Below are 24,961 nucleotides of genomic sequence, written 5' to 3'. Positions count from 1 at the left end.
TTATCGTATTTCGCTCGTTGAAGATCTTGTTCGGATTTTAACCTGTTTGTTTTGATATTTGGTTCGAATGATGAATAATTTCCTAGTTACAAGAATGCAGTCTTCAACTAAAATTGCTAGTGAGAAATTAGAGTTGAATGACTTATATGTACCTACGCTCTTACATAACTAGTATCGTTATCGACTATCACTCAAAAATCAGAGATTGAAAACTAATATCAAAGTTTATGGTATAAATATAAAATACAGTTTGCTATTAATACGCTTCTCTAATAAAGTATTGGTATTTATCTACAATATAAAGTTAATTCAGATGTATTCAGATATAAATACAAAGCAGTTATTTTATAATTGCATGTTAAATACTTATCCTACGACAATTAAATAGCAATTAAGGTTTTCTTCGTGCCATCTAACTGGGGACTAGGCAAACTTTCTATGAGAATTAGCGAATAAGAGTTATTTCATCACACGTTAACTTAATAATGCATAAAACATTGAAGTAACTTTTTTAGTTTTAAGACTAAAAATACAAAATAATATACATTTTTTTCTCAATTTTAATATGAAAACAATGTATCTATACTTTTAAACCAAAATATTTCTACAAAACTTTAATGCGTTTAAGTTATTATATTAAACTTTTTTGGAAGTTTATATCAATTTCGGTTACATATAATATATGAAAACATGAAACTATAATCTAAATATATTAGAAAAATATCACATGAAACAGTGAAAGAACTAGTTCATTTATAAAAGTGCGAAACCCTGAAATTTCGAATATAACCTATAATGTAGATTGGAAAAAAAAAATTAGGCAGTCAATCAAAATAAGGAAATAATAGTTAAACATGATAAACGATGGATTTATAAGATTATTTTAAATTAATACTAAGCATTCGCTACTTTATTACATAAATTGTCAGATACTATTAACTACGAAAAAAATTATAGAAAGTCGCGGTATTGATTTCATTGTAATGAATTTGTTCAGATCGGAGATACTGTAGTTTTTTAAAATTATAATATCAAAGTCTACCGGCTATTCGTTTCAAAAATTGAAGTAAGACTATTTTTTATGTTTAGAAATTAAAAACCTTTTAACAATTTAAGTAAAAGAATAAAAATAATAAACACTATAAAGTAAAAGAATAAAAAAAAAGAACACTATAGCAATATGGTTGTTTTTATCGTAATCTCCGATGCTTGAGATTATTGGGTTAGTGTGGTTACGCGAAATATTTTTTAGTGTTTAAATGTATATTATGAATTTTTTAACGGTTAATAATATTTGTACAAAAAATGTATATTATAAATATTTTTATGACTTGTAGTTTATAAAAATAGTGTTACTTACGTTACTCCACACCGAGCAATAATATGTTAAAATGAGTTTAATTAAATGTTTGTATATATATAAAAATAGTTAACGTAGAACATCGCTCTTAAGGCGACATACCCTTCAGAGCAATGTTCTGAAATGTGTTTAAATTTAAGTTTGTAGTCTAGATATGCAACGCTTATGTAAATAAGTAGTGTACATGTGTACAGCGGTACCATAATTAAATAGAACATGTCGAATCAGAACCATCCCAATTCAGAACTAGTTACAAAATAGATAATTTTATATTGAAAACTAATTATTTGATAAGTAAATAATTCAATAAATGGTCAGGTAAACGATAAAACTGTAACAAGTTATTAAAATAAAGGTACTTTATCGGTGATTAATTTTTTTTTAAATTTGTTTAAACGTTTTATTTATTTATATACAATTATAAATTATATATTTAACTAGGTTCGCTGTACAGAGTAATTCATTGGGTGCTTACTGTTCTGACCAATGCTCACTCGCTACCGCTCGTTCGCAACTAACCTATTTAAATTTTAATAGATGCGAACAAGCGTCAACGAGTGAGCGTGTGTCAGAACAGTAATGTATATAAATAAATAAAATGGGAAATAAACAAATCAATAAATATTTTTTAGAATAAATTTGACACCAATAACAAGAAAGTGCCAAAATTAAACAGTATTTAAATAAAATGCTTAGTAATAGAAAAGTTGCGAATCATTCTATTGCTGTTCACACCCAAACTTAACGTTCGGAACATTTTGGCCTTAAAAGTTGATGTATCACCCTACAACAATTTTAAAAAAAAATAAAAAAAAAGTGGAGTAGAGGATTTAACAATAACTGATTACATGGCAACTGATTTATTATGTCTACTAATCATTTAGTTACATTTACGAATCATTTTTTATATTTTACTGATTAAAAAATAAATTATTTACTAAGCAAAAAATTATTATTAAATGACAATTTATATTATTCTTCCGATTGTTTATTTATTTTAATCACAAATGGAATTATTTACTTATTATCTAATAATTAGTTACCAATATAAAATTAATTAATAACCTATTTGTTAACTTGTTCTGTTTTATTACAGTTTTAGGCACACAAAAATGAAATTCTTCCAGAATCTCCAGATTATTAATATTCCCAAACAGCAACTTGAAGGAGTGCTATCACAAATACACTCCTCAACGCGACTCGAGGGAATTATATCCAAGCATATGTAGGAATTTTGTATGAAATAAAAAAGGATAATATTTATGTACAGGTATCTGAAAAACTTTTTGTGATCTTTTATGTTAATAGTGGGTAGGCTGAATTATTTGACAACCAGATAAGAGAAACTATATGTGAATATACAAAGAACACAGTGTCTTCAAGCTCATTTTTCAAAAACATAACATCTTAGAGACTTTATTGCATATGTTTTCTATATGCAAATGGAAATTGTAGTCTGCTTGAAATATGACACCCAAATCAATTACCACTTCTGTGCAAAGAAGTACATTTCATAATCAAAATTAAGTGATGTTTATGCTCCTTGTATATCGTTATATCATTTGAGATGTATAGTCTCAGGCGTATGTTTGCGTAGGTTCAGTAATTATTGCGCAAACGAAAATTGCACACAGCGAAAATTAAAAAGCAGAAATTCTGATCATGGATGATCAATATACAAGTATGTATATTTAAGAATACGTCAATATATATATATAAAAAAAAGAATGTCTGCATATACATATAACATATATGTTAATACGATTTTAATTTTAAAATATCCTGTTTTATGATAAACCTGCATATCCTATAATTACACAAATAGAGAGAAATATAAAGCGGTTGAAATTAAAAGTAAAATATATTTGACAATTAAATAATCACCTATTTTCAGAATTTTCGTTTGCGCAATAATCCGGTCACCGTTTGCATACTGTATCAAGCTGAGATTTTGTTTTTAGAGGTAGTATAAAAGTCGTTCTAATTATAATTGAAAGTTCTAATTCTTTCCCAGTTAGTGTATTTGTTAGCTAGTCTCGAATGATTATAAGACAAGTCATAACAATTATGTGTTTATTAAATTTAAGATTAGAGTACAGGTGTATGTCCAGTTATTTAACGCATAAGAGATTTTAAATTTATATCATGCATGCATTAATAATTGCATATTTTTTTTTAAATTTACGAATTATTCGTATATACTCGTGTAATGAAATAATAATAAAAGCAGGTCCGAGCAAACTTCCCTGAGGTACTCCAACTGATATTTTACGCGGTAACGAGTGATCCTTATTTAGGGAAACAACAAGCAGCAGATAGTTTGTATATTAAACCATCATGCCACTTTTAAGAGGGGCGTGACTCCCGTAGCCTTCCCTTTGAATCCACCTGTGACGAACAGGCGGATGGAAGAAATGAAATGTTATGGAAATGAAACGTATACCCTCCAGAATGGCAGAAAGAGAACCGGAATTTTCCGGGCGAATCGAGAAAAACGCCAAGTTCTACTCCGGTGCAAAAACAGTAGAGGAATGTCAGGAGAGGAGACGTGTCCGCGTCAAGTCGACGAACGAACCGATCAGTCACCGACCGCCTGTGTTGCTGTAACGCGAGAATCCGTCTTGCCGACATGACGACAGGATACGCGGAGAACCGCCGCCTGCCTTTCGCCAGCGAAGCGAAACCTTTTCACCATTTTCGTTTATTTTATTCCATATATGTACATACATTTTGATAAAAACACATGGCCGAATACATGGTTGTTTTGACATGCACCATTTTGAAAAATATTTTTTCCATATCGATTTAATTCCACATGAATTATCAACTCGTATGCAATTATAAATTATAATATATAAGCTGTTTGTGTTTTTAAATTAGAACGACGAGAAAGCGCATGGCCAAATATACGATTGTTATGACGCGCGTCATTTTGAAAATTCATTTAGAGCAGTACTCACTCGTCTTCCGACGGCCGGATATATAAAGATTGCACACACTATCACTTCCGTCGAAGTTCGCACTGATATGACCGAATAATAATAGCGCGAACCGAATTATGCGAGCGCCGCGCCGAGGCCGCAATGCATCTGGCTACACAGCGCCGGTGCGCTCCGGCGGCGAGATGGAAGATGGAAGGGGTGGGGGCGTTCTCGCGTTCGCGCATGCGCAGCGCCGGTGGAATGTGACCCCGGCGTGACCTTGAACGCCGCTGCCGCCCCTACCTGCGCTCGCGCATGCCTCCACAGACCGAAGCGCCATTTTCGGATCCGCGAGAGCTTTCCGTTCTAGCTGGACTCTGGCGCTTTTCATTTTCAGACCAATATGATCGCTTCCGACCGTGGAAAACGACGGCGGAATGTTAAAAACCGGAATGCTACTCGGCCGAACCGGTTGTCGATTTTTTCAAACTAGCATGAATAACAATTTACAGTGTGTTCGAATCGAAACTTTTTACGGATCCGGATCGCACGATATTTGAATCGAACAACATGCAACTAACACTATGTATTGCCTTTGTTGGAAACTAGAAACGTTAACGCTGAAACTAAAGGCGCTTTCACACTTACAGATTCGCGTGGATCAAAGCTCCGCAAACGATTTGCTGCGATGCACTGCGTTTAAGAGAAGAAAAACTTTTAAATATCAACGTAAGTACAACAAGATTTTTGACTGTGTAAATTAAATCTGTGAATACTGCAACGCAAGATAAATAACATCTATTCCTGTATTTTTCAATTAAAAGATGTTACGTACCTCTGAACTAAACATAATTTTATAGAACACTGTTTTAAACTCTTTTATTTTTAAATTTTGCCACACCTGAAAAATCTATATAATAATTTTAACGTTTTAATTATTTTATTTACAAGCACTTTTGCTCTGTAATAATATCAAAGCTATTTATTTTATCATCACTTTATCCTGTCAATTGCGATAGTTTTGTTCAATATTTCATTAAACATTGGAATAAGTTTTTTAAGAACACATTTAAAGCTTGTTTTAACTCTTTGCCCGCTTTAATCGTGGTACTCTTTTTGACCGCGCGCTTTTGACTGTATTTTGTCCAGACGACTTTTGAACCATTACTAATCGTTATTGGTAAATATCAGATAAAAATATATAAAAATCTGTCAAATTAAAAAAAACTAACACTGAAAAAATACCGTTTTTTAAAGCAAAATAGTTGATTAACTAATCTAACATTTAAAATCTTCTTATATTTGTGTTGAAAATATTGTCGTTTAGTATAATATATATAACGGATTTTCAATCTATTACCGATATATTTCATTTTTTAATTCGTTGCGTGCTTTTTTTCAGCGCTCTTTTGACATAATTATTTGAAAATCGTCGACATTATTGAAATTGTACCTATACATACGTATATACTACATGGAAATTAGATAAAACTTCTTTTGAATATTTCTAAATCGTGTTAATCGGATTCGGAAGTATAAAATCGGAATCGTGAGCTATAAAAAGTATGCAAAACTTATTTATTTTAATATACTATACATAAGTAGTATATACTTAAAGAAATGCGCATGCGCGGCGAATTTGTTTACCGGGCCCGAATCTATGCGTATACCTCCCCTTGAAATTTCACTCATTTTTTTAATATATATATACTCATTTTTTTGTTTTGCATTGGTTTATTTTGTATTTGAAAAGTATTACTAAAAAAGCTTTGATCTGCATGTTTGTGATTTTCCATCTCCAGTTATCAAATCTTCTTAATATGTCTATGCACTGTTAAACCGGACTGGTTTAGTTTCTCGGCCAGCTGATGGATAGTTTGATTAGGATTTTCTACCATTTCTGCAGCCAGGACATCATCATCTATCTTTGCGTGTCTCCCACATTTAGGACTATACTTGATATCGTAATTTTCCGTTAGATTTTTTAAATTGCTCTTTGACATTTACGGATATCGATAAATCACCTACCACTACACAAATGTTTTTAGTGGCCGTAGTTGTTAATTCAATTAATATAACATGTAATTTCGTGTAAATTGTTCAGTCAGTAAAAATCCTGCCATCGTTAATTTTGGGGTCAAATTATTTTTCTAAATATTTGAATATGTAGACAAAATATGTACTCGGGCTTCAACGGCCAAAGCACGACTAATTGGTAAATCTTAAATTTAAAAAACGACATTCCTTTCAAGATTACCTAATATGATATTCTTTATGAGCTGAAGTACCCGATTATTGAAAAAAAATGTACCTTATATGTCCCGATTTTAATTAATCATCACAATATTCATCCGTGAGATTAGTAAAATCTAGGAAAACCTAATCTATGATGATCGATCGTAATTATAATTATATAATAATCTCTAATTTCTATCTCCCAGACACGAAAAAAATTTAGAAACACAATGTTAACACGGGATTCGAACCTGGGTAGTCGTCACCGACTATACCACTGGTCTATCTTCATTTATTCGGACAATATTCCACATGTAATGGGTTTATAAGTTGACAAAAATATATAATAGCGCCAAAGCCTAGGCTAGGTTACAAGTAGAATTCTTTTTAAATACTACTCGAAAGCAAGATTTTTGACACAAACATGACATAACTCAACTTTTAAGCAAAATTAATCAGCTATTACATTATTTCAAACAGGGGTTTTTAATTTCAGCTGAACATTGTCGTAAGGCGTAAATCATACAAGCTTTTATTTCATTTTATTAATTTTGTTTTGCATGATATAATCGAACTTTTAACATTAATATAATAACTAAGTAAGTAAATGAAAGAAAGCTGTTCAAAATATATTTATTTATTTCGATATACATTATATAATATATGCATAAATAGCAAATTTAACATTTTATAATTGCCGAAACCAGCAATCAATTGTAAATAATTTTTTTACAAAAACACATCTTTAAGGCACATATATGGTTAAGAGTGTAAATATATTCTTTACAATAACATATTGCAAGTACATATTATATAATGATAGCTAATTAAAAATATTTGTATCTTCATACTTATCGAAAAAAAGTAATACATACATGATAGTAAGTAGAAAGAGATAAAAAATAATTTGTGCATTAGGTTTCGTTATATAATGATGAAGAATAATTTAACATTATCAGTCACAATACGAGTTTTCTACATAAAAGTTCATAATAATTATTCATTATTATATAAATAATATTAAATTAGATAATTGCTTCTCATTTAATGAGCTTCTAAATATAAATATATTTCGCAATTTTATTTTGCACCGTTTTTTACAATTATTTATTAATAAGGCATTTCTTAATACACTTTAAAACAGAAGAGGAACTTTGAAATTTTAATTTTATTAGTTACGACATCGATAAAATAATTAGATTATTTAGCAAATCAAATATTTTTAATTCGGAAAATTTATACTAAAACATTTAATAATAATCGTTAGTAAATTCGTATTTAATTATTGAGGTTCATATTTAAATAAAACATACATAGATATTATTATGCTGAAAAGAGAGCAGCATATGTCAAATTATAGATAGAATAACCTACGAAAGACTTGTATAAAATATACAAAAGTTAAATAACCGGCGGGACGATTAAGCGGAAGAATAAATACAAAGCTAAAAATATGATTCTGAGATTGATCCATAGTTAAAGTACATGTAAATTAATCCTAACTGTTTAGCGATAATTATATCTCATAACTCTTCGAAAAAAGCTACCCTAGCTTTGGTTGAACCCGATTTCACTTTTTTCAAAGTCGAATACTTTGTCTCTCCCATTCTGACTTGATCCTCATGCAACTGATCCAATTTGGACTGCTTCTCGTCTACCTTCAACACTTCTATTTCTGAACGCAATTCGCGCAATTGAGTTTGCAAGTGCTTTGATTTTTCTAAATAATCAACTCTAAAACATAAACATTTTATTTTTATGAAGAAACATTACTATATCAAGTATAATTATGCACGAACCTCTCCTTTTCAATCTCTAACGACAATTGCTGAATATCACCATCGGCCATTAACTCGTAAGAATTTAAATCGGAGACTAACGGTTCCATCGTAAGAGGCTCTATGTCTCTCCCGGATATGTGAAGAGATTGCAGATCTGTTTGTAAGTCGGAAGGTAAAGAGCAAGAAGAAGGAAACAGTATAGATGATATTGGATTCTGAAAAGTGAAGATAAAAGTAAATTAAAAGATTTAAATTATGATATGAATGATGACTAAAACTTAAAACATATCTTTGATCTAATTATTTACAAATCAACCCTGATCTAATATCTATGTATAGGATACCTGGAACATACTTGGTTTAATGTGGTAGTCGTATTTCTACTGAGAAAATGAAGCAGATTTTCTTTTGCCTGTTTTTCTGCAACTCTCGCTTGAAGAAGTTCATTCTGAAAAAGATATACTTTTAATTTGCACATTTACGAAGAAATATGATTAAATTTTTACTTTAAGTCTATCAGCCTCAGCTGCTCTCTTCTCTGACTCTTCCACCAATCTCGCCGTTAAAAATTCAGCTTCTCTAGTCTTTCGCTCTAATTTTAACTTTTCTTCTTCCGTTTGTATCGCAGTCAGTTTCATTCTGGATATTTCTTGTTCTGCTTCTGAAGCTTTTTGAGTTAACAATACCGACTCCTCTTCAGCCACTCGACTTTTTTCGGCTAATAAATCGGCGGTTTCTTCCGATCGCCGCTGTAAATATTCATAAATTATTTAATTACTCTTCATACAATAGGTATAATTTATAATTCAATTTTACCAATGCTTCATTTGTAAGTCGAATCTCTTCCTGGTACTGTATCAATCTCTGTTCTAAAGCGGCACGGTCCTTTTCAGCGTTTTCTCTCAGTTGCTTTTCTTTTGCTAATTTATTCCTTTCTATTTGACGTCTCTGGTGATGATATATTAAGATTATTAAATAGTACAATGATCCGAAATTAAGAATTTTATATTTACCTGTTTCTCTTCTTTAGCTTGGGCTTTCATCTGTTGAACTTCCATAGTGTCTGCTTTTCTTCTTCTCATATACAAATCATGATTGCCAATACATAAATCTAAAATCTAAAAGAAATACAGAGGTTATATTTTATTGGTTACTTAAAATGAAGTTACAACTACTTTTTTAAAATATATTCTTCAATCTAATTTTATAAACGTTGCTAATATCAAAAGCAAAAAAATATGTCAAAAATATGTTTGCCAGCACAAGCTTTCGATATATTAAATTAGTGCAATCAATGCTAATGTTTATAGATAAAACTATAAAAACACACACACAGTACTATATATTTCTAGTTTTTTATAATTATTGTAAAATACATGCTATATATTTTTTTATAATATAACCTTTATAGTAAATTGTAGTTTTAGAAAGAATAATTGATAGATAAGGTATGCACTATGAATTATTTTATACAAGCATACATGTGCAAAAATAAAATTAAGCCAAAAAAATCCATCAATATTTTTATATTAATTTTAATGGATTTCTGCTATAAATGATATTTATATATAATTTGTTTCTTTCGTCCGTAAAAAAGCGCAAAATTTTAATACAATTAACACAACTTTATTGATCTGAAAAGGCAAAAAAGGAAACATTTCCATGACATGCAATTATTTCAAAATACAATATAAAATTGTCATTATAGTTAAAGTTTAATTTATAATTCTAAGTTAGTCATCGGTTGTAGCAGGATATGACTACGTATGGGCATTATGGAATCCAAACAATCGTCTCTCAACTTACATGACTCGCTTGAACTGGCATATTAAAATAGCAATATTTTCTCTTTGATCGGAGGAATAGAGGTTTAATAGCTTGAATCTAATTTTATCAAATAAAAAAATATACATTTTTTCATGTAATATCGCTCGAAGGTATCATGGCATGAAAAAGAAAATAAGTCTAAACTGACGACGTGTCGACACTTACTAATTTATTCATCTCCTTCGGTGAGAAAAATATGAAATTCGTCGAAGACTTGTCAATGAATTTTATAATAAATTTCTTATCGTCATATGATATGTGTTTAATCTCTGACCATGGAAACGTGGTGGTCGGCGTCAGTTTATTATCTTTCAAATAGATATTTAAACCGCACGCGGTTACGCCTAAAAATAGTTCAGTTTCCTTTTTATTCTGAAACATAATATTTTTATATATAAATAAACTAGATTTTGATCGAGTCAATGCGACAACGGTAAAATACTTACAACAATCGCGAAGTAATTAACACCGTACATATCTAAATCTTGTGCTATTTTTAAATATTCCATCTCCGCCTCGTCTCTTGACATTCCTTTATGATCTGCATACCTAAATTTAAGAAAAAAATATCAGTTATTAAATAAATAAATATCACATATTTAAGATCACTAACCATATTTTAATTCTATCCTCCCACATCTCAGGCGTCATTTGGTATTGATCAATCACTCTTTGAGGAAGTAAATGTTCACTAGCCAACATACCAGGTTTGTATAAGGTCTCGTCGTAATCCCCATACTGTTTTAGTTTAGAACGATTTTAATGCATACACATCAAAAAATAAATTGGTGCAAAATTAATATATATATATACCTTCGCTTGGACGGCATAGCTAGCTAATAAAACTGAAGCCTCAGCCGGACAATAAATATCCATGCTGAGAATAGCCTGTTTGACTTGTAAAAATAATAAATGTTGTGTTAATTCTTGGATCAACTCTTCGGATACATCCTCGGGATAAAATTTTCCGAGAAGCATGAACGGAGTGTTTGGTTGTTGAGACACACACTGATCTTGTACTGAAATATGTAAGAGATGTAAATGATTGTATCATTCTAAAAATCAATAGAGAATTGATATAAAAATATGAGAATAATAATATAATCAAACAATTTGCTATCATTATAAAATAAAATTAGACAACTTTAAAACATTAAGCGATTAATTTCAGAACATAGAACGCAGCCTTGTGTTTATTATATTATATTTATAAAACGTTAGATGATTTGTAAATATACCTTTTTTATCGAGTTTGAGCCATGATATGAATTGCTTAGAATCTTCATATTGTAAACCAAAGTACCACGTCTCTCGTAAGCCGATCGTTCTACAGACCAACTCGAATAAATCTCGACCGGTTGCACGCCACTGAAAATATTCAAAAAATGCTTTAATACTCACTTTTTATAACTGATTTAATTTAAGTTTTCAAGCTGATTACAGATAACATTAGTAGATAAAAAAAATATATGCTGTAAAGCTTCCAATATATGAGATATACTCTCCAAGGAATTGTGTCTTGTATAATAACTTTGACTTTTTAACTATCAAATATCTCTCTGACACTAAAAGTTGATGAATGAACTGTTATATTTAATGTATATTTTTTATCATTTGATTAATATTATGTCTGTTTTCTACTATTTACTTTCATTACCAATTACTCTGTGTAAAAATTGCGCACGTATTGTGACACAAAAGTAAGGCATTTCTTCTGTTAATAGATGATAAAAATTAAATAACGATATATAGTACCGCACGACAACAGTTGTATAAATGATCAACTCTAAAATAAAATGAACGCTATTTATCATTGACCGTTTTTTGTGTTATACAACATTTTTAAACAATACTTTTTTCTTCTAGGATTTTTTAACAGAGAAACGAATTTTAAAGCCACCCTTTTAAAACGAGATAGCAAATTAAGTAGGCTAACAAACTTAGCCAGGTTATTTTCAAGGTATATTTTTAGAAGGGTGTGATTAAAATAAATATTCATATTTTATAAAATTAGAAAAACAATAAAAAAAATAAAATCATTTATTAAAGAAAATTAAAAACAAATAAAACCAAATTTGAAATATAAAAGTTCTCTCAACACATTTTATTTATTTAGAAAATTTAATCCCATTATCTAGTATAATATATTATTCTAATGAAAGAAATAAAAATAGCCATATTATCATTCTACAAAGAAAGTTTTTTTTAAATTCGCTTAAATTTTGCAAAATATTTTATATCTGAAATCGTTTATTTCAATAATATAAATAATTTTACAAACATACTAATTTTATATACATGTTACTGGTTATTCATTGACATATTTCTGAAGTACGTCTTATATTTGTCTTTATATTTGAATTTTTGTGATGATATATGTATCTCCAATATTGCATGGTTTATTAATTATAAAATACTCTACAATTTTATCAGATACAATATCTGGCCATAAAGCGATTCTTGATTCCAATAGTATTTTATTGTTGCCTTCTACACTATCTCCTATATTGGTTGCTTTTAAATTTCTTTTATTTGTTTGCATTCTGCCGATGGTTCTTCAATATCTTTTCTTTCTGTTACATATTTTTTATTCACATATTGCACAATATTTATTTTTGAATAAAACACATCTAAAGATTTTGTTTGATTAACCACTTCATGCCTGAAATATTTTTCAAAACTTATTAACAAAACCGATATTATTTTCTTCTCACTTTTTTAGGTACATGAATTGATACACTGATTAAAGATATAATAATGAGAACTAGAAGTATATAATATATTATATGATAATAATATAATTTATCAAACAAAAAAATTCGTAATTACCTCTAATTATTAAAATGCCTTTGAATGTATTTTTATTTAAACTATATCTATTGTTTCGTAGAATACACTTTAAACTAGAGAAGGCTCTTTCAACACTAACTTGTGTTGCTGGGGCTCCTAGAACAAGCGTTGCAATTTTGTATAAATAAGGATATGTATTTTTATTTTACCCCCAAAATTCTAAAATATGTTTTTGTCTAATCTTTTTTGTACATGGTTAAAGTTATTCAATATTCATGTTTGTAGAAATAGGGAATATGCGTCTCTATAGCCATTTCTTTACTCCTTAATAAATCCTCTAAATCGTCTACCTTTTCATCGGATGTTTCACTAGATGATTATACTTGTTCATTTGTGATTGAAATTGATTTCTCTAAAAATTGTAATTTGATCCGAATATATTTCAGCTTGCATTTTTTGTGACTATGTTTGAACAAGTACTGAGCCGAAATTAAACAATTTCCGGTCCAGTTCCAGTTTAAAGCCCTGGAAATAATCTTTCGGAATACATATTGTATATTTTATTTTATTACTATAAAAAAACGACATTTCTTTTCGCATTATATAATATGTTTGGTTTATTGAAGTTGATGTGCCAGAAGAGCCCGGAGGATAGATCTTGAACTTAGTTCTAACAATGAAACAGGTATTGAATATGGATGTCAAGAGTTGCACTTTTAAAAAACCCACTGTCTTTGCAACAACTTATCTATGGTAGCAAGGATTTTCTACTGTAATGAACATAAACAAAACAGTTATTATTTTGATTTTAGACATTTTGAAGTAATGTAAAAATGGTAAAAAATTCACTTTTTTATTTAAAAGTTATAATAGTATAAAAAAGGGAAAAGGTAGTAATAATGTATTATAGTTTTACAGTAACATATACATTTTTGCTCAACATAGCCGAGTGTCTTTTTGAAATCGTCGAAGCATTAAATAACAACATTATTGCGCAAATACGCGCACTTTCGATAACCGTTTTTAGTTTCACAAATTACAGTGTAGTGAATTATTTTTGTAACAATAAATTATGAAGATATGATTGAAAATATAAATTGTTTTTTTTAATTTAAAATAATTGGAAATAGACATAGATGTAAATTACAATGTAAAGTAATGGTATGCATCATGCAGAAACAATGCGATGGAATGTTGCGCTAATATCTGATTACAGATAGAAAAGTCGGAATTGCGACCGCGCGATGAGTTCGCCTGTGCATTGCACTGAATTTTCACGCCCAATTCTCTAACGAAAGCCGCAAAGTACGAACAAACAAATAAAAACAACGTCTCGACGTTTCGCTCGCACTCTCGCTGGCGTCGCTTTCGACGCGAGGAATGCGGCACGGGAAAGCGGGAAGCGTCCTAACCTCCAAATTGAACTCGAGCTGAGCGTCCAAGGTGCGCACTTTGACGGGAAAAGATTTGGCCGACTTCCTCCTGAAGGGCGGCATGTCGCCGACACACTCGGCCGGTGTTGCCGCACTGCCGCCCTCGCTCGGTTGTCACAGAACTGACTAAAATAACGTACTTATTTTTCGCACTGGCAACGACGCGATGACATTTCGTAAACGTCAAATTTGTATTGACGTATCAACTTTTACACAATAACATACTTGTTCAATATTTCTTTTCGACAATAAAACGTACTCATAAAAATTCGTCTATCGTATCGTCTATTATTATTAATAATTTTATTTATTATTTTAGTATGGCCGTTAACGCTGCTCATCTAACGAGAACTATAAACGAAAGACCGTCCATATTTGAAGTTATAGCTCAGGAATCTTTACAGGCTACGATACAACCGGCGTTGAAAAAAGTCGTAGAGGTACACTAATAAATTATTTGCTTTTCATCATTTAATTTAAAAGCCGCATAAGTTTACGATCCTTATATTCGTTACATGTTCTTCATGGGACAGCTAAAGCTTTAGCTCCTAACATTTCACATTAACTTTTTTTAGTGGGTGGTTGACCTTTGATTTAAATATTCACAAATAATAAAAGAAAAATCTTTCGTTTTATTATGAACATTTTTTTTTCAATATTTTTAGAAACTTTGGACTTGTAAGCAAAGAATCTCTTTATAAATTCTAAAAGTTCTTGCTTAAAAAACATAATGTATTTGATAGAAAATATAGATACTTTAAAATATCAACACTGAACACAAAATTTTCTTAAATATAATAAATCAATGCTCTATTTTCAGTTTATTGCTTTATGTGGATCAAAAAAGGCCAACTGGAGTGTAAAATGGTTCGACGAACTATATTTAGCCTGCAATACTTTACTTCAATATCACTATATTCGAAACACAGGTATGTGTTTATCATTTCTCATCATATGTGATTAAGAGCGACAAAAAATAATATTTTTATGAAATATAGCCTCATCCTTTGCTGAAAACTTTTATGGACTACAAAGGCTATCTTTAAAAACGCAAATGTTCAGCAACGGCATACACCTTTCACCTAGAGATGAAAAAATGTCTATCTTAATGCTTGCATTGTTTCCATACTTGAGGCAAAAATTAAATCAAATGGCTCAAAAATACACATACGATGAAATGGACGGAGTGACAACCAAAGTAAGTGTAAAAAAATAAATTGTATATTTGCAATATTAATTATTAAAAATTTCAGAATTGGCAAGATAAATGCAGGAAGTTTTTGACAATATTCAACGCATACTTTCATCTAATATACGAATTACTGTGTTTAGTACAATTTTTGGCTTATATGTCTGGAAAATCTAGTTCACATTCTCCTTTACTGAGAATATTATCGCTTTCTCTAGTGTATGCCCCGAACACTGTTTTTAATAAAGAAGGTACTTGGACGAGCTTTTGGAACTATGTTTCCAATGGAAACTTTAGGTAAAATATGAAATATTTTTTCATACCTATAATGTGATGTTTTTAATTGTGAAATTTTAATTAGTTCAGCGAAAATATCATTTGAAATGATCGGAACTGCACTTTTGCGAAGTATGGAACTTGGTGCGTTCTTCGTTCAGTTCATGAAATGGTGGGAAGATAAAGGACCTCACCTGAATACAAATGCACTGCCCATTCCAGAACCACCAATGGTATGTGATTTTTTTTAAATTTCAATTTAAAGTTATTTTTAGCTATTTTAATTTAATTTTAAATTCCAGCCTGATACAAGAGCATTACAATATACTAATAAATGCCCTATATGTTTTCAAAGTTGGAAAATTCCTACAGTGTTACCTGTTTCCGGGTTAGTTATATTTTATTATATATTTATATACAAATATGCTTTAGTTCTCAACCCCATCGATTCTAAAATTACCCAGTGTAGAACCCCTAAAATGATGTTTTAATTGACTATAATTCTTTTTTATTGTTGTAGGTATATCTATTGCTATAAATGTATAATAAGATATTTAAACGAAGACCAAAGATGTCCAATCACAAAGTTTTATGCACATAAAGATGATTTAATTAGGTTGTATTTGTAAATATAATATGATGTTATATATATTGTTGTAATCATTTTTGTTATTTTTATGTGTTCGAATGTGCATGAATTTATTAAATATTATAAATTTTGTTATTAATATTATGTTTTTGTATGAGGTGTTTTTAAATTACAATTAAAGAGTTTTTTTTTATATTTGTATGACTAGTCAATACATACTATTTTATTGTTTTACCTATACTCTAAGCCAGGGGCTCCCAACCCCGTGCCCGCAGGCACCATGGCGCCCGCGGACCGATTTGTGTGCGCCCGCCACTATTCGACCGCAATATAATATTTTTCACAAACACTAATTAAAAATTTAAATTATTTTTAATTATTTGTTAAGCCTCTACTACACTCTCTCGAAGTTATCCGAACCGAAGCTACAACTGAAATCGGCTGAGATCGCCGACTTTTTTCCAATTATAGCTCCTGTAAGTGGCAAAAAAGGAATCTTTGATGTGTCAGGTGGTGCCCGCCGCCCTATCGATATTGTAAAATGCGCTCTAGGATACAAAAGGGTTGGGAACCCCTGCTCTAAGCCATTACGTTGTGAAATGTGTTCTGGGTATTTTTTAATAAAATTTAATAAGAAAATAATAATTTTCTTTAAGAAACAGAAATTAGAATGTGTTAAAGCCCCTCTGATTCGTCGAGAATGGGGGTACAGGGTATATAAATAACCGGAGCCTATCTTCAGAAGGATCCCAGTTGTTAAATTCGATAAAATAAATTATGTCTATACATTTTAGAAAATATAAGCTTGAAATTAGTTTACATTTCGTCATATGCAAAAAATTAGGTAGATTTTCGTTTATCTAGATTTCTCAGAAATTACTTGTAACTGTTCATTTTTACCTACTTGTTATGACTCGGTAGAATTTAGGGAAAGATCCTTCGCATGAAACGAACGATGAATTATTGAATTGTCAGCTCCCTTAACATACTACTCAAGTTCTTAAACAAATACGTTTGCTTTCCCAATATTTGAAAATTTAGTCTTTCCTTTTTGAAAAACAAAGTCGTAAATGTGTAAATGCTTCTACACGTGGACCGCAACTGGGGCCCGGATCATTTTGTGAAAAATTTGCGACAATTTTATTCAAAATTCTGGCGATCTATTTTTTATATAAATAAAGTAAATATTACGACAAAGAGGTATACATTGTTTTATTGCAGTCTTTTATGGATCAGAGCTCCGTTTATTTATCTATTCGCTTATTACTTTACAATTCTCCATAGGTCACAATGAAAAACATATGAAATTGTTTTTATTTACATTTTTTACTTTTCGTTTATACAGGGAAACACATAATTGTGCGAACTGTAAGTCTTTTAATATTATATTTTAGATGTCACCAAATGTTTGGGAGGGGGGGGGGGCGCAGCAACAATAAGCAGCGGGGCCGATTTTCTTTCGGAGACCCTGGATACTAGATAGAAGATACATATTATGGCGGCAGTAAAAATTTTATCCTGAATTTAAATCATAAAAAGGAACCAATTGAATATGTTCAAATAATATGCAAGAGCAAGAATTTATTATTATGTTGATTTTTTTCGGGTGAGATTGTGGGACCTATTATGTATGTATTTTAAGGTCTTCTAACCCTAAAAAGTGTGACTTTGCAATAAAAAAGACGCCGTTGGAAACTGGTAATAATTTATTAGTTAAAAATACATATATTGCGAGTTACTATGATGGGTAAGATCATTTTCTCCGAGCGGTGGTGGAGAAGTTGGCGGAGGGATGATGTTAGTGGGAGATCACTGAGGTCTTGTAGATGTGTGCAGTGACAGTGTAGTGGAGGTCAATTCTTCTCTTTTGCAGTGATAATCTGGTGGAATCCCTCTCTGGCATCGAGTCATGTCTAAGCGTATCTCTGCGTATCTGCCCTTAGGCCGTGTTTGCCCTCTCCTCATTGGAGAGCAGCCTTAAGTATTAAGGGTTGCAAAGCTAGTTGCCGAATCACGTTTCCGTTATTATCGTTATCACAGAACCAGGACAGCGCCTATGAGGTTGCTCGCTAGCATGCAAACATAGATTTGCCACTTCAATATTTTGCGCATTTTATTAACGAAATGTTGAAATCAGTTATTACTATTATACAGATTAAATTAATATTACACAGGTTCACAATTTTTTTTAATTACAATCGTATTTTATAATCGACAATCTATACAGTGCATCCCATTTTTTTAAGCAGCGGCACAGTTTTTAAAATAAATCATACTTTGCCTCCATCTCTCTACAATTCATGCTTTATGTTTTTTTATTATTTTGGCACTGAAGTAAAAAATTCTAACCTGAATATATGAAATTTATAAAATATACATATGTAGAAAAAATAACAAATAATAATTATTTTAAAACTGTTTAGTGTTTTTAATTTTTCAACGCACCCATGAAGTCGATCGAAAAATAATAGGAATATATTTTAACGTAAACATTATATAAAAAATATACAGATCATTTTTTCTATAAAAGCGTACAATTCATTATATTAATTGTGCTAATTATAGTTCATTTAGAAATAACTTGGATATTGGCTTATAAAATATATAAAATAAGCCGTACTTTAAGACAAATCAAAAAAAATAAGAACGAAATACATTTTTAATTCATCCCCTTACTACGCCACTACGCCTTATTGTTTAATACATAATCATAAAAATCATAAGACGGTCATTCCTCGATTTACATTGAAGATAATTTTATAACTTTATTGTTATTTGATTTTATAATTTGCTGATTAATTTTTGCATCAAACGGTTGCTTAAATTAAGGGAGACTAAATAATAAATAAACACTGATCTTCTTTGTTTTAGGATTTTATTAGCTTTATGACAAATATTTATATATTCATTTATAAATATAGTTCACATTATTGATATGATATACATAAGTACACATATCTTATTTATAATACAATAAATCACGTCAAATCTTTCTTAGGCAGCGGAGCTCAATCAAGTTAAAAATAAATAATTAGTAGTTCACGGGGTAAACGTTCCAAACAAGTGGAGAAAAATTAAAACATAACGATTGGTGGAAAACTCTTAATCAATAACAAATTCGTGGAAAACTATAACAGATGAAACTCGATGCTCGACTGAGGATGGCAGGTCGAAGACTGAATGATTTTTCTATAATCAGCCTACCATAGATTCGTTTGGCAGCCTTGAATCAGCCGCCCGCGTGCCTCGCACGTATTGCATGCTGGCTAGTCTCGGCCTTGCGCAGAACGATTTATTACGTTTGAGTTTATATAATTGTACCTCAATATATTGTTGAATTTTTAGGAAAGCAATTGCGATTTATGACCTGGAAATTTCCATACATTTTTCTCAGTTAATGATTAATTTAATTAAAATGATATTAATATAAACACAATAAAAGACATTTTTATCAAAAAATATTGAATTTAAAATAAAACCACAATTCCAATATAACATAAGCTTTCTTACAAAATCTTGAATATGTTTTTAACTCAGCATTGTTGGTTACTATGACATTTTACGGCACATCACTACTCGCGCTACGATTTGCGGCGCGGCTGTCTCGTTTTTGTTAATAACAATCGATCATTACGATGGCGGTGAGTGTTTTTTTTTTATATATTCTTAATCCAATATCATGTTAACGTCAATTATCAATTACCTAACGCATTATTTAGTTTTTTACCGATTGTGTTTATATTGACATTTTTAGGTTATGTACACCGGCAATAGCTCCGAATAAACATACAATTTGAAACCTATGCGTGTATCTAATGTTATATTTTGTTAATAACAGTCGTTAGCGGCGGCCCAGGTTGCGGAAGTGCGTAGTATCACTCGTATCGAACGCATCGGAGCTCATTCTCACATACGAGGCTTAGGTTTGGACGATGCGCTCGAACCTAGGTCCGTTTCTCAGGGCATGGTGGGACAGAAGCCCGCTAGGAGAGCGGCTGGAATAATATTACAGATGATCAAAGATGGTGAGTCATTTTGGCTAGCGAAAATAAAAATATACTTCGTCACTATGGCTACGGAACATAAATTAATTTATGTTTATTTTATAGGGAAGATTGCCGGAAGAGCTGTGTTGTTAGCCGGACAACCCGGTACTGGTAAAACAGCTATTGCGATGGGCTTGGCGCAGGCGTTGGGCCCTGATACTCCGTTCACCAGCATGGCTGGTAAACATTTATATATTAAATTGTCGGCTTAGTAATAAGACCGTTTCCACTTTTTTATCTAAAAATACTGTTATTGAGTTGTGATGGTTTTTCTCCAAACCGAATATAATGCTTAATCAAAAATAGGATTAACACATGTTTTCCGTTTTAGGTTCTGAAATCTATTCTTTAGAGATGAGCAAAACGGAAGCGATAACTCAAGCTATCAGAAAATCAATTGGTGTGCGAATTAAGTGCGTATTATATTATATATAATTGTGCTTTTTGTGTCATTATTTATTTTTATTTATTATTTTAGGGAAGAAACTGAAATGGTCGAAGGAGAGGTTGTCGAAATCCAAGTAGACAGACCAGCCACGGGAGCTGGTGTTAAATTCGGAAAATTAACTCTAAAAACGACCGACATGGAGACCAATTATGACATGGGAACGAAAATGATCGAGAGTCTGATGAAGGAAAAGGTGCAAGCCGGTGACGTCATAACAATAGATAAAGCCACCGGTAAAATCACACGTCTCGGAAGAAGTTTCACGAGAGCCAGAGATTACGACGCAACCGGTGCGCAGTCGCGTTTCGTGCAATGTCCCGAAGGAGAACTGCAAAAGCGAAAAGAGGTAATTCACACAGTGACATTGCACGAAGTCGACGTCATCAACTCGAGGACCCACGGATTCCTTGCTCTGTTTTCCGGCGACACTGGCGAAATTAAAGCTGAAGTCAGAGAGCAAATCAACGGAAAGGTTGCAGAATGGAGAGAAGAAGGCAAAGCTGAAATTATTCCTGGCGTTCTGTTCATCGATGAGGTGCGATTATTAACTAATAGATTAATTATTTTACGAATGTTATTCAACTAAAATGATATTTCAGGCGCACATGTTAGATATTGAATGCTTTTCGTTCTTGAACAGAGCTTTAGAGAGCGATATGGCTCCTGTTGTGATGATGGCCACTAACCGAGGAATCACGCGAATTAGAGGAACTAATTATAAGAGTCCCCATGGTTTGTTATTTTAATAATATCTATATATCGATTTATTTATGTAATTAATTTTATTATTTAAGGTATTCCGATCGATTTATTGGACAGAATGATTATTGTACCGACATGTCCTTATAGTCAAGCAGAATTAAAAGAAATTCTTAATATTAGGTATGTATTATATTATATATAAATAATAATTTAAGTTTACGAGTGTCGTTTGATATACATTTTTGTGTTAGATGCGAAGAAGAAGATTGTCAAATGTCTTCCGATGCTCTGACTGTTTTGACTCGTATCGCCACTGAAACTTCTTTACGTTACGCTATTCAATTGATAACGACAGCTTCTCTGGTCGCTCGCAGAAGAAAATCTAACGAGGTTATTAATAATTGCTATTGTTTATTATTATAATCTGTATGAATATTAAATATAAGTTTTTTTCTTCAGGTCGAAATGGAGGATATTAAAAAGGTTTATTCTTTATTTTTGGACGAACATCGTTCTACGCAGTTCCTCAAAGAGTATCAAAACGAATTCATGTTTAACGATATTGGTATTTAATATTATTTTATTGTCTATTTGAGCATGTTTGTTTGTTAATTTATTCATTTGCAATTAAAGAGTGAATAATATTTCACAGACGAACCCGGCGATAATCCAACAGTTGAAGCAATGATGGAATAAAATGCAGAATTATAGACCTGAAATGTAATAACGGTTTAAAACATATTTTGTTGTGTTTGATTGAAAACAGATATGGATGAAAATCACATTTATTTCAGGCACGTGAGTTACACTACAAATTTCACCGAACAATGAAATGTGACGCTAATTTATCGTTATTTATAATATAATTCATAAAAAATAATTTCGTATAAGTAATGATATCATTCCAGCCTCTTTTTTATAACTATTAAAAATATGTGGATCTGAAATATATACATTGATATATAACACTAAAAAGTTGTTTCATTTTTACATACTTGTGCTCGAGTGTGACATACAAATATAATATTTAAAACTGCATTTACTAAACTAATATAAAATCATTTAAAATAAAACAATAAAGGATAGTAATAAAATCATATTTATATCAAGGAACTTTCTCTATTGAGATCCTTTTAATTTATACAAATTAGATTATATTATGAAAAACTTTTTTCTCTTACTACTAAATAATATGCGATTAAAAATTAATAAAAGGCACATTTATTTCTATATAAATCATAAATTTGATTATTTAATATTTTTCATAAAAATTACGTTAATTCTTGTTTTAAAATTTAAATTAAATTATTATACTATAATAAAGTTCCTAACCTAATCTTAAATATAATATGCACTTAATACCCTGAAAAGTACTCTTATAAAATATAAACCTTAAATGAATGCTTATAAAGTGTTTGTATATCAAAGTGAAGTTAAAGAAGCAATATGCATATAAAAATATCCTACACTCCAATAAACTTACGATAAAAATATATTATCATAAAACCCTGTTCTTCACCCTAAACTAAATATTTTGCATACGCTTATTGCCATGTTATAACTTTTCGTTTAAAATTTAACCTATCGTCGAATATTAACACGACGTCTTCATCTGTGCCGTAGCTTTTTCTAGCAATATCTAAATTTCTCAAAGATATTGCGCACAATCTCTCACGATAGGAAGGATTCCTATAAATGATTTTGTCTTTGCGACTGTTGTATCCGCATAAAACGATATAATGTCCCAAGTATGGTACGGGCCAAGGAAAGCACGACCTTAAATAGAATAAAGTAATGACAGTATTAATCGTATACATAATAATTAAATATATAAAATACAAACCTCAGTTCCAAACTCAGCTTGTTGACTTTACATAAATCGCACGACAATAAATTTACATTTATCAATAATATTACTGGACCGCTATAAAGCAAATGAAACACAATATTTTTCATCGATAAAGATGTGCATCTAATGTATAGGTTGTTAAATTCAGCCGATTCGAATCGATCCTTAATCCTGAGTTCATCCTAAAAATGAATTATAGCTTCAAACACGCCTAAACAATATTAATTAAGAGTAATGTACCTTATGTAATAGTTTATCATAATACAACAAGTTTCCTCTGTATCCTGGATGGACACCGATAGTTGTAGTGTAGTAATTGTGCGGAACGTTAAATCTTTTCAGTAAGTAGCACAAATCGATTGTCCACGTGCTATTTTTAAAGCCTTCTTCTTCGCATATCTTTAAGAAATTTGACAAGAAATCGTGTCTTTCTGATGGAGGCAAAATCATTAAGACGCATGCAACTCCACAATCCCAATTGTATCTCTGTTTAACGTGGAACAATTCTCTTTCCATATAAGCAGGTATTGCTAAAATAATGCACATTTTATGGTTAATATATTCATATGTCATATCTAATCTTTTAATAAAAATTATCAAGATCGATGGTTTGGGTTTAGCGTATGAAATTACATAATATGTATACAATCATATATTTTAGTAATTACCGTTAGACTTTATATAAGACATTATATATAAAGTTTAAACGCATAAAACACTAAATAATAACACTATTGACAACTAAATGTGTCAATTTAAAGAAATTGTTGCCATGGTAAAAAAAATACTGTTTGATTGGTAGTATTGAACATTTTTTTTTATTAAAAATACATAAAGTGAATTATTATCCCTTTCATCGCGGCTGATATTTTTTGCACCGTTTCAAAATTTGTAAATATGGGGGGGAAGGACACCTACTTATGTCATATTTTTTTAATATTATGAAATTCAAGTGATTTACAGCCTTAAATTATACTAAATAACCATGTTATTAGGCTCAAAAGTTTATGTCACTTTTAGGTGCCAAATAAGTATTGACGATTTTCGTGATGACGTCTATAGCAACCCTGTAGAATTCAATAATATTTAGCAATTTCAATAAATTGATAATATTATCATTCAAAATGTCATTAATAAAATTATCTTTTAATATCAATCCATTTTAGTAATTCACAAAATTAGTAGTTGCCAAACTGTGTTAGAAACTGCTGGAATTTTTTATCGGTACTGTGGGGCTCCAATAATAAAATATATGAGACATTGGACGATATATTTTTTCTTTGTTATTAAGCAAGATTTGCTCTGTTTTATACTGTGGGAGCCTAGATTTTTCATGGCCAAAACTTGGCGGCACTTGAGTAGCACTGGCGTGATGGTTAGATTGATTTAAATCAAGGATTTTCTACTGTCAATTTGCGGACTAAAAAAATTTCGTCACCGAATGAAGATGAAAGCCGTATATTTGCATGCATTCTCAGAAATACGTATGTACGTGTGCACGTAAATGCCTCATTG

The 24,961-nt window shown here is 30.7% G+C and overlaps 5 protein-coding genes across 12 annotated transcripts in view; 2 read left to right on the top strand and 3 right to left on the bottom strand.

Annotated features, from left to right (window-relative positions):
* Positions 1–4,457, bottom strand: part of LOC148229466 (uncharacterized) — a 50,652-nt gene extending 46,195 nt beyond the window's left edge. For 2 of the 4 annotated variants that reach the window (XM_088197582.1, XM_088197584.1), the window contains exon 1: positions 4,321–4,457. The gene's annotated coding sequence lies outside the window, so the exon portion shown is untranslated. The remainder of the gene's footprint in view (positions 1–4,320) is intronic. The other 2 variants (XM_088197581.1, XM_088197583.1) reach the window with 1 other exon arrangement.
* A 2,676-nt stretch (positions 4,458–7,133) lies between these two features.
* Mer (ezrin/radixin/moesin family protein merlin) lies at positions 7,134–14,483 on the bottom strand. Of its 2 annotated transcripts, none has more exons than XR_015811386.1 (12): positions 14,327–14,483; positions 11,363–11,492; positions 10,938–11,143; positions 10,738–10,862; positions 10,571–10,673; positions 10,290–10,496; positions 9,311–9,415; positions 9,114–9,245; positions 8,804–9,046; positions 8,642–8,745; positions 8,316–8,512; positions 7,134–8,250 (listed from the first exon to the last, which is right to left on the bottom strand). XR_015811386.1 is itself a non-coding variant. In XM_088197625.1 (12 exons), exons 1-12 carry the CDS (start codon positions 14,408–14,410, stop codon positions 8,040–8,042), a joined length of 1,836 nt encoding a protein of 611 aa, XP_088053751.1. In that variant the 5' UTR covers positions 14,411–14,483; the 3' UTR covers positions 7,134–8,039. The 2 variants fall into 2 exon arrangements, 1 of the variants encoding a protein (XP_088053751.1); XM_088197625.1 differs by having other exon boundaries at positions 8,653–8,745.
* On the top strand, positions 14,465–16,613 carry Pex12 (peroxisomal biogenesis factor 12). The gene is made up of 8 exons (XM_088197668.1): positions 14,465–14,602; positions 14,667–14,787; positions 15,168–15,276; positions 15,346–15,545; positions 15,601–15,833; positions 15,898–16,045; positions 16,115–16,200; positions 16,333–16,613. Exons 2-8 carry the CDS (start codon positions 14,668–14,670, stop codon positions 16,439–16,441), a joined length of 1,005 nt encoding a protein of 334 aa, XP_088053794.1. The 5' UTR covers positions 14,465–14,602; position 14,667; the 3' UTR covers positions 16,442–16,613.
* A 3,359-nt stretch (positions 16,614–19,972) lies between these two features.
* On the top strand, positions 19,973–22,572 carry rept (RuvB-like helicase 2 rept). Of its 4 annotated transcripts, none has more exons than XR_015811389.1 (11): positions 19,973–20,042; positions 20,240–20,426; positions 20,511–20,627; positions 20,779–20,860; positions 20,926–21,430; positions 21,495–21,627; positions 21,690–21,777; positions 21,849–21,987; positions 22,057–22,162; positions 22,231–22,317; positions 22,392–22,572. XR_015811389.1 is itself a non-coding variant. In XM_088197660.1 (11 exons), the coding sequence occupies exons 1-10, from the start codon at positions 20,037–20,039 to the stop codon at positions 22,291–22,293; spliced, it is 1,407 nt and encodes a 468-aa protein (XP_088053786.1). In that variant the 5' UTR covers positions 19,973–20,036; the 3' UTR covers positions 22,294–22,317; positions 22,392–22,572. The 4 variants fall into 4 exon arrangements, 3 of the variants coding, with proteins under 3 accessions (XP_088053786.1, XP_088053785.1, XP_088053787.1); XM_088197660.1 differs by having other exon boundaries at positions 22,250–22,317; XM_088197659.1 differs by having other exon boundaries at positions 22,250–22,572.
* On the bottom strand, positions 22,367–24,235 carry LOC148229462 (protein GUCD1). Its single transcript, XM_088197676.1, has 4 exons — positions 24,115–24,235; positions 23,687–23,976; positions 23,441–23,628; positions 22,367–23,373 (listed from the first exon to the last, which is right to left on the bottom strand). The coding sequence occupies exons 1-4, from the start codon at positions 24,134–24,136 to the stop codon at positions 23,142–23,144; spliced, it is 732 nt and encodes a 243-aa protein (XP_088053802.1). The 5' UTR covers positions 24,137–24,235; the 3' UTR covers positions 22,367–23,141.
* Between the last annotated feature and the right edge of the window lie 726 nt (positions 24,236–24,961).

The sequence above is a fragment of the Plectrocnemia conspersa genome, unplaced genomic scaffold, assembly GCF_051122295.1.
Source record: "Plectrocnemia conspersa isolate PC_06_02 unplaced genomic scaffold, ASM5112229v1 ptg000011l, whole genome shotgun sequence".
NCBI lineage: Eukaryota > Metazoa > Arthropoda > Insecta > Trichoptera > Polycentropodidae > Plectrocnemia > Plectrocnemia conspersa.
Note: the sequence above shows the minus strand (reverse complement) of the source record. Positions and strands in the feature narration are given on the sequence as shown.

Bases quoted from the DNA above. Each gene is read 5' to 3' on its own strand.
- LOC148229462 (XM_088197676.1), bottom strand. From the start codon at position 24,136: ATGTCTTATATAAAGTCTAACG. The intron at 23,629-23,686 runs GTACATTACTCT...ATTCATTTTTAG, and splicing joins ATGATAAACTATTACATAAG to GATGAACTCAGGATTAAGGA. The intron at 23,374-23,440 runs GTTTGTATTTTA...ATTCTATTTAAG, and splicing joins AAGCTGAGTTTGGAACTGAG to GTCGTGCTTTCCTTGGCCCG.
- Mer (XM_088197625.1), bottom strand. From the start codon at position 14,410: ATGCCGCCCTTCAGGAGGAAGTCGGCCAAATCTTTTCCCGTCAAAGTG. The intron at 11,144-11,362 runs GTATATTTACAA...TACATATTTCAG, and splicing joins GCTCAAACTCGATAAAAAAG to TACAAGATCAGTGTGTGTCT. The intron at 9,246-9,310 runs GTAAATATAAAA...TATCATCACCAG, and splicing joins AAGCTAAAGAAGAGAAACAG to AGACGTCAAATAGAAAGGAA.
- rept (XM_088197660.1), top strand. The intron at 21,778-21,848 runs GTATGTATTATA...TTTTTGTGTTAG, and splicing joins AAAGAAATTCTTAATATTAG to ATGCGAAGAAGAAGATTGTC. The intron at 22,163-22,249 runs GTATTTAATATT...AATATTTCACAG, and splicing joins ATTCATGTTTAACGATATTG to ACGAACCCGGCGATAATCCA.
- Pex12 (XM_088197668.1), top strand. From the start codon at position 14,668: ATGGCCGTTAACGCTGCTCATCTAACGAGAACTATAAACGAAAGACCG. The intron at 15,546-15,600 runs GTAAGTGTAAAA...TAAAAATTTCAG, and splicing joins TGGACGGAGTGACAACCAAA to AATTGGCAAGATAAATGCAG. The intron at 16,046-16,114 runs GTATGTGATTTT...TTTAAATTCCAG, and splicing joins CCATTCCAGAACCACCAATG to CCTGATACAAGAGCATTACA.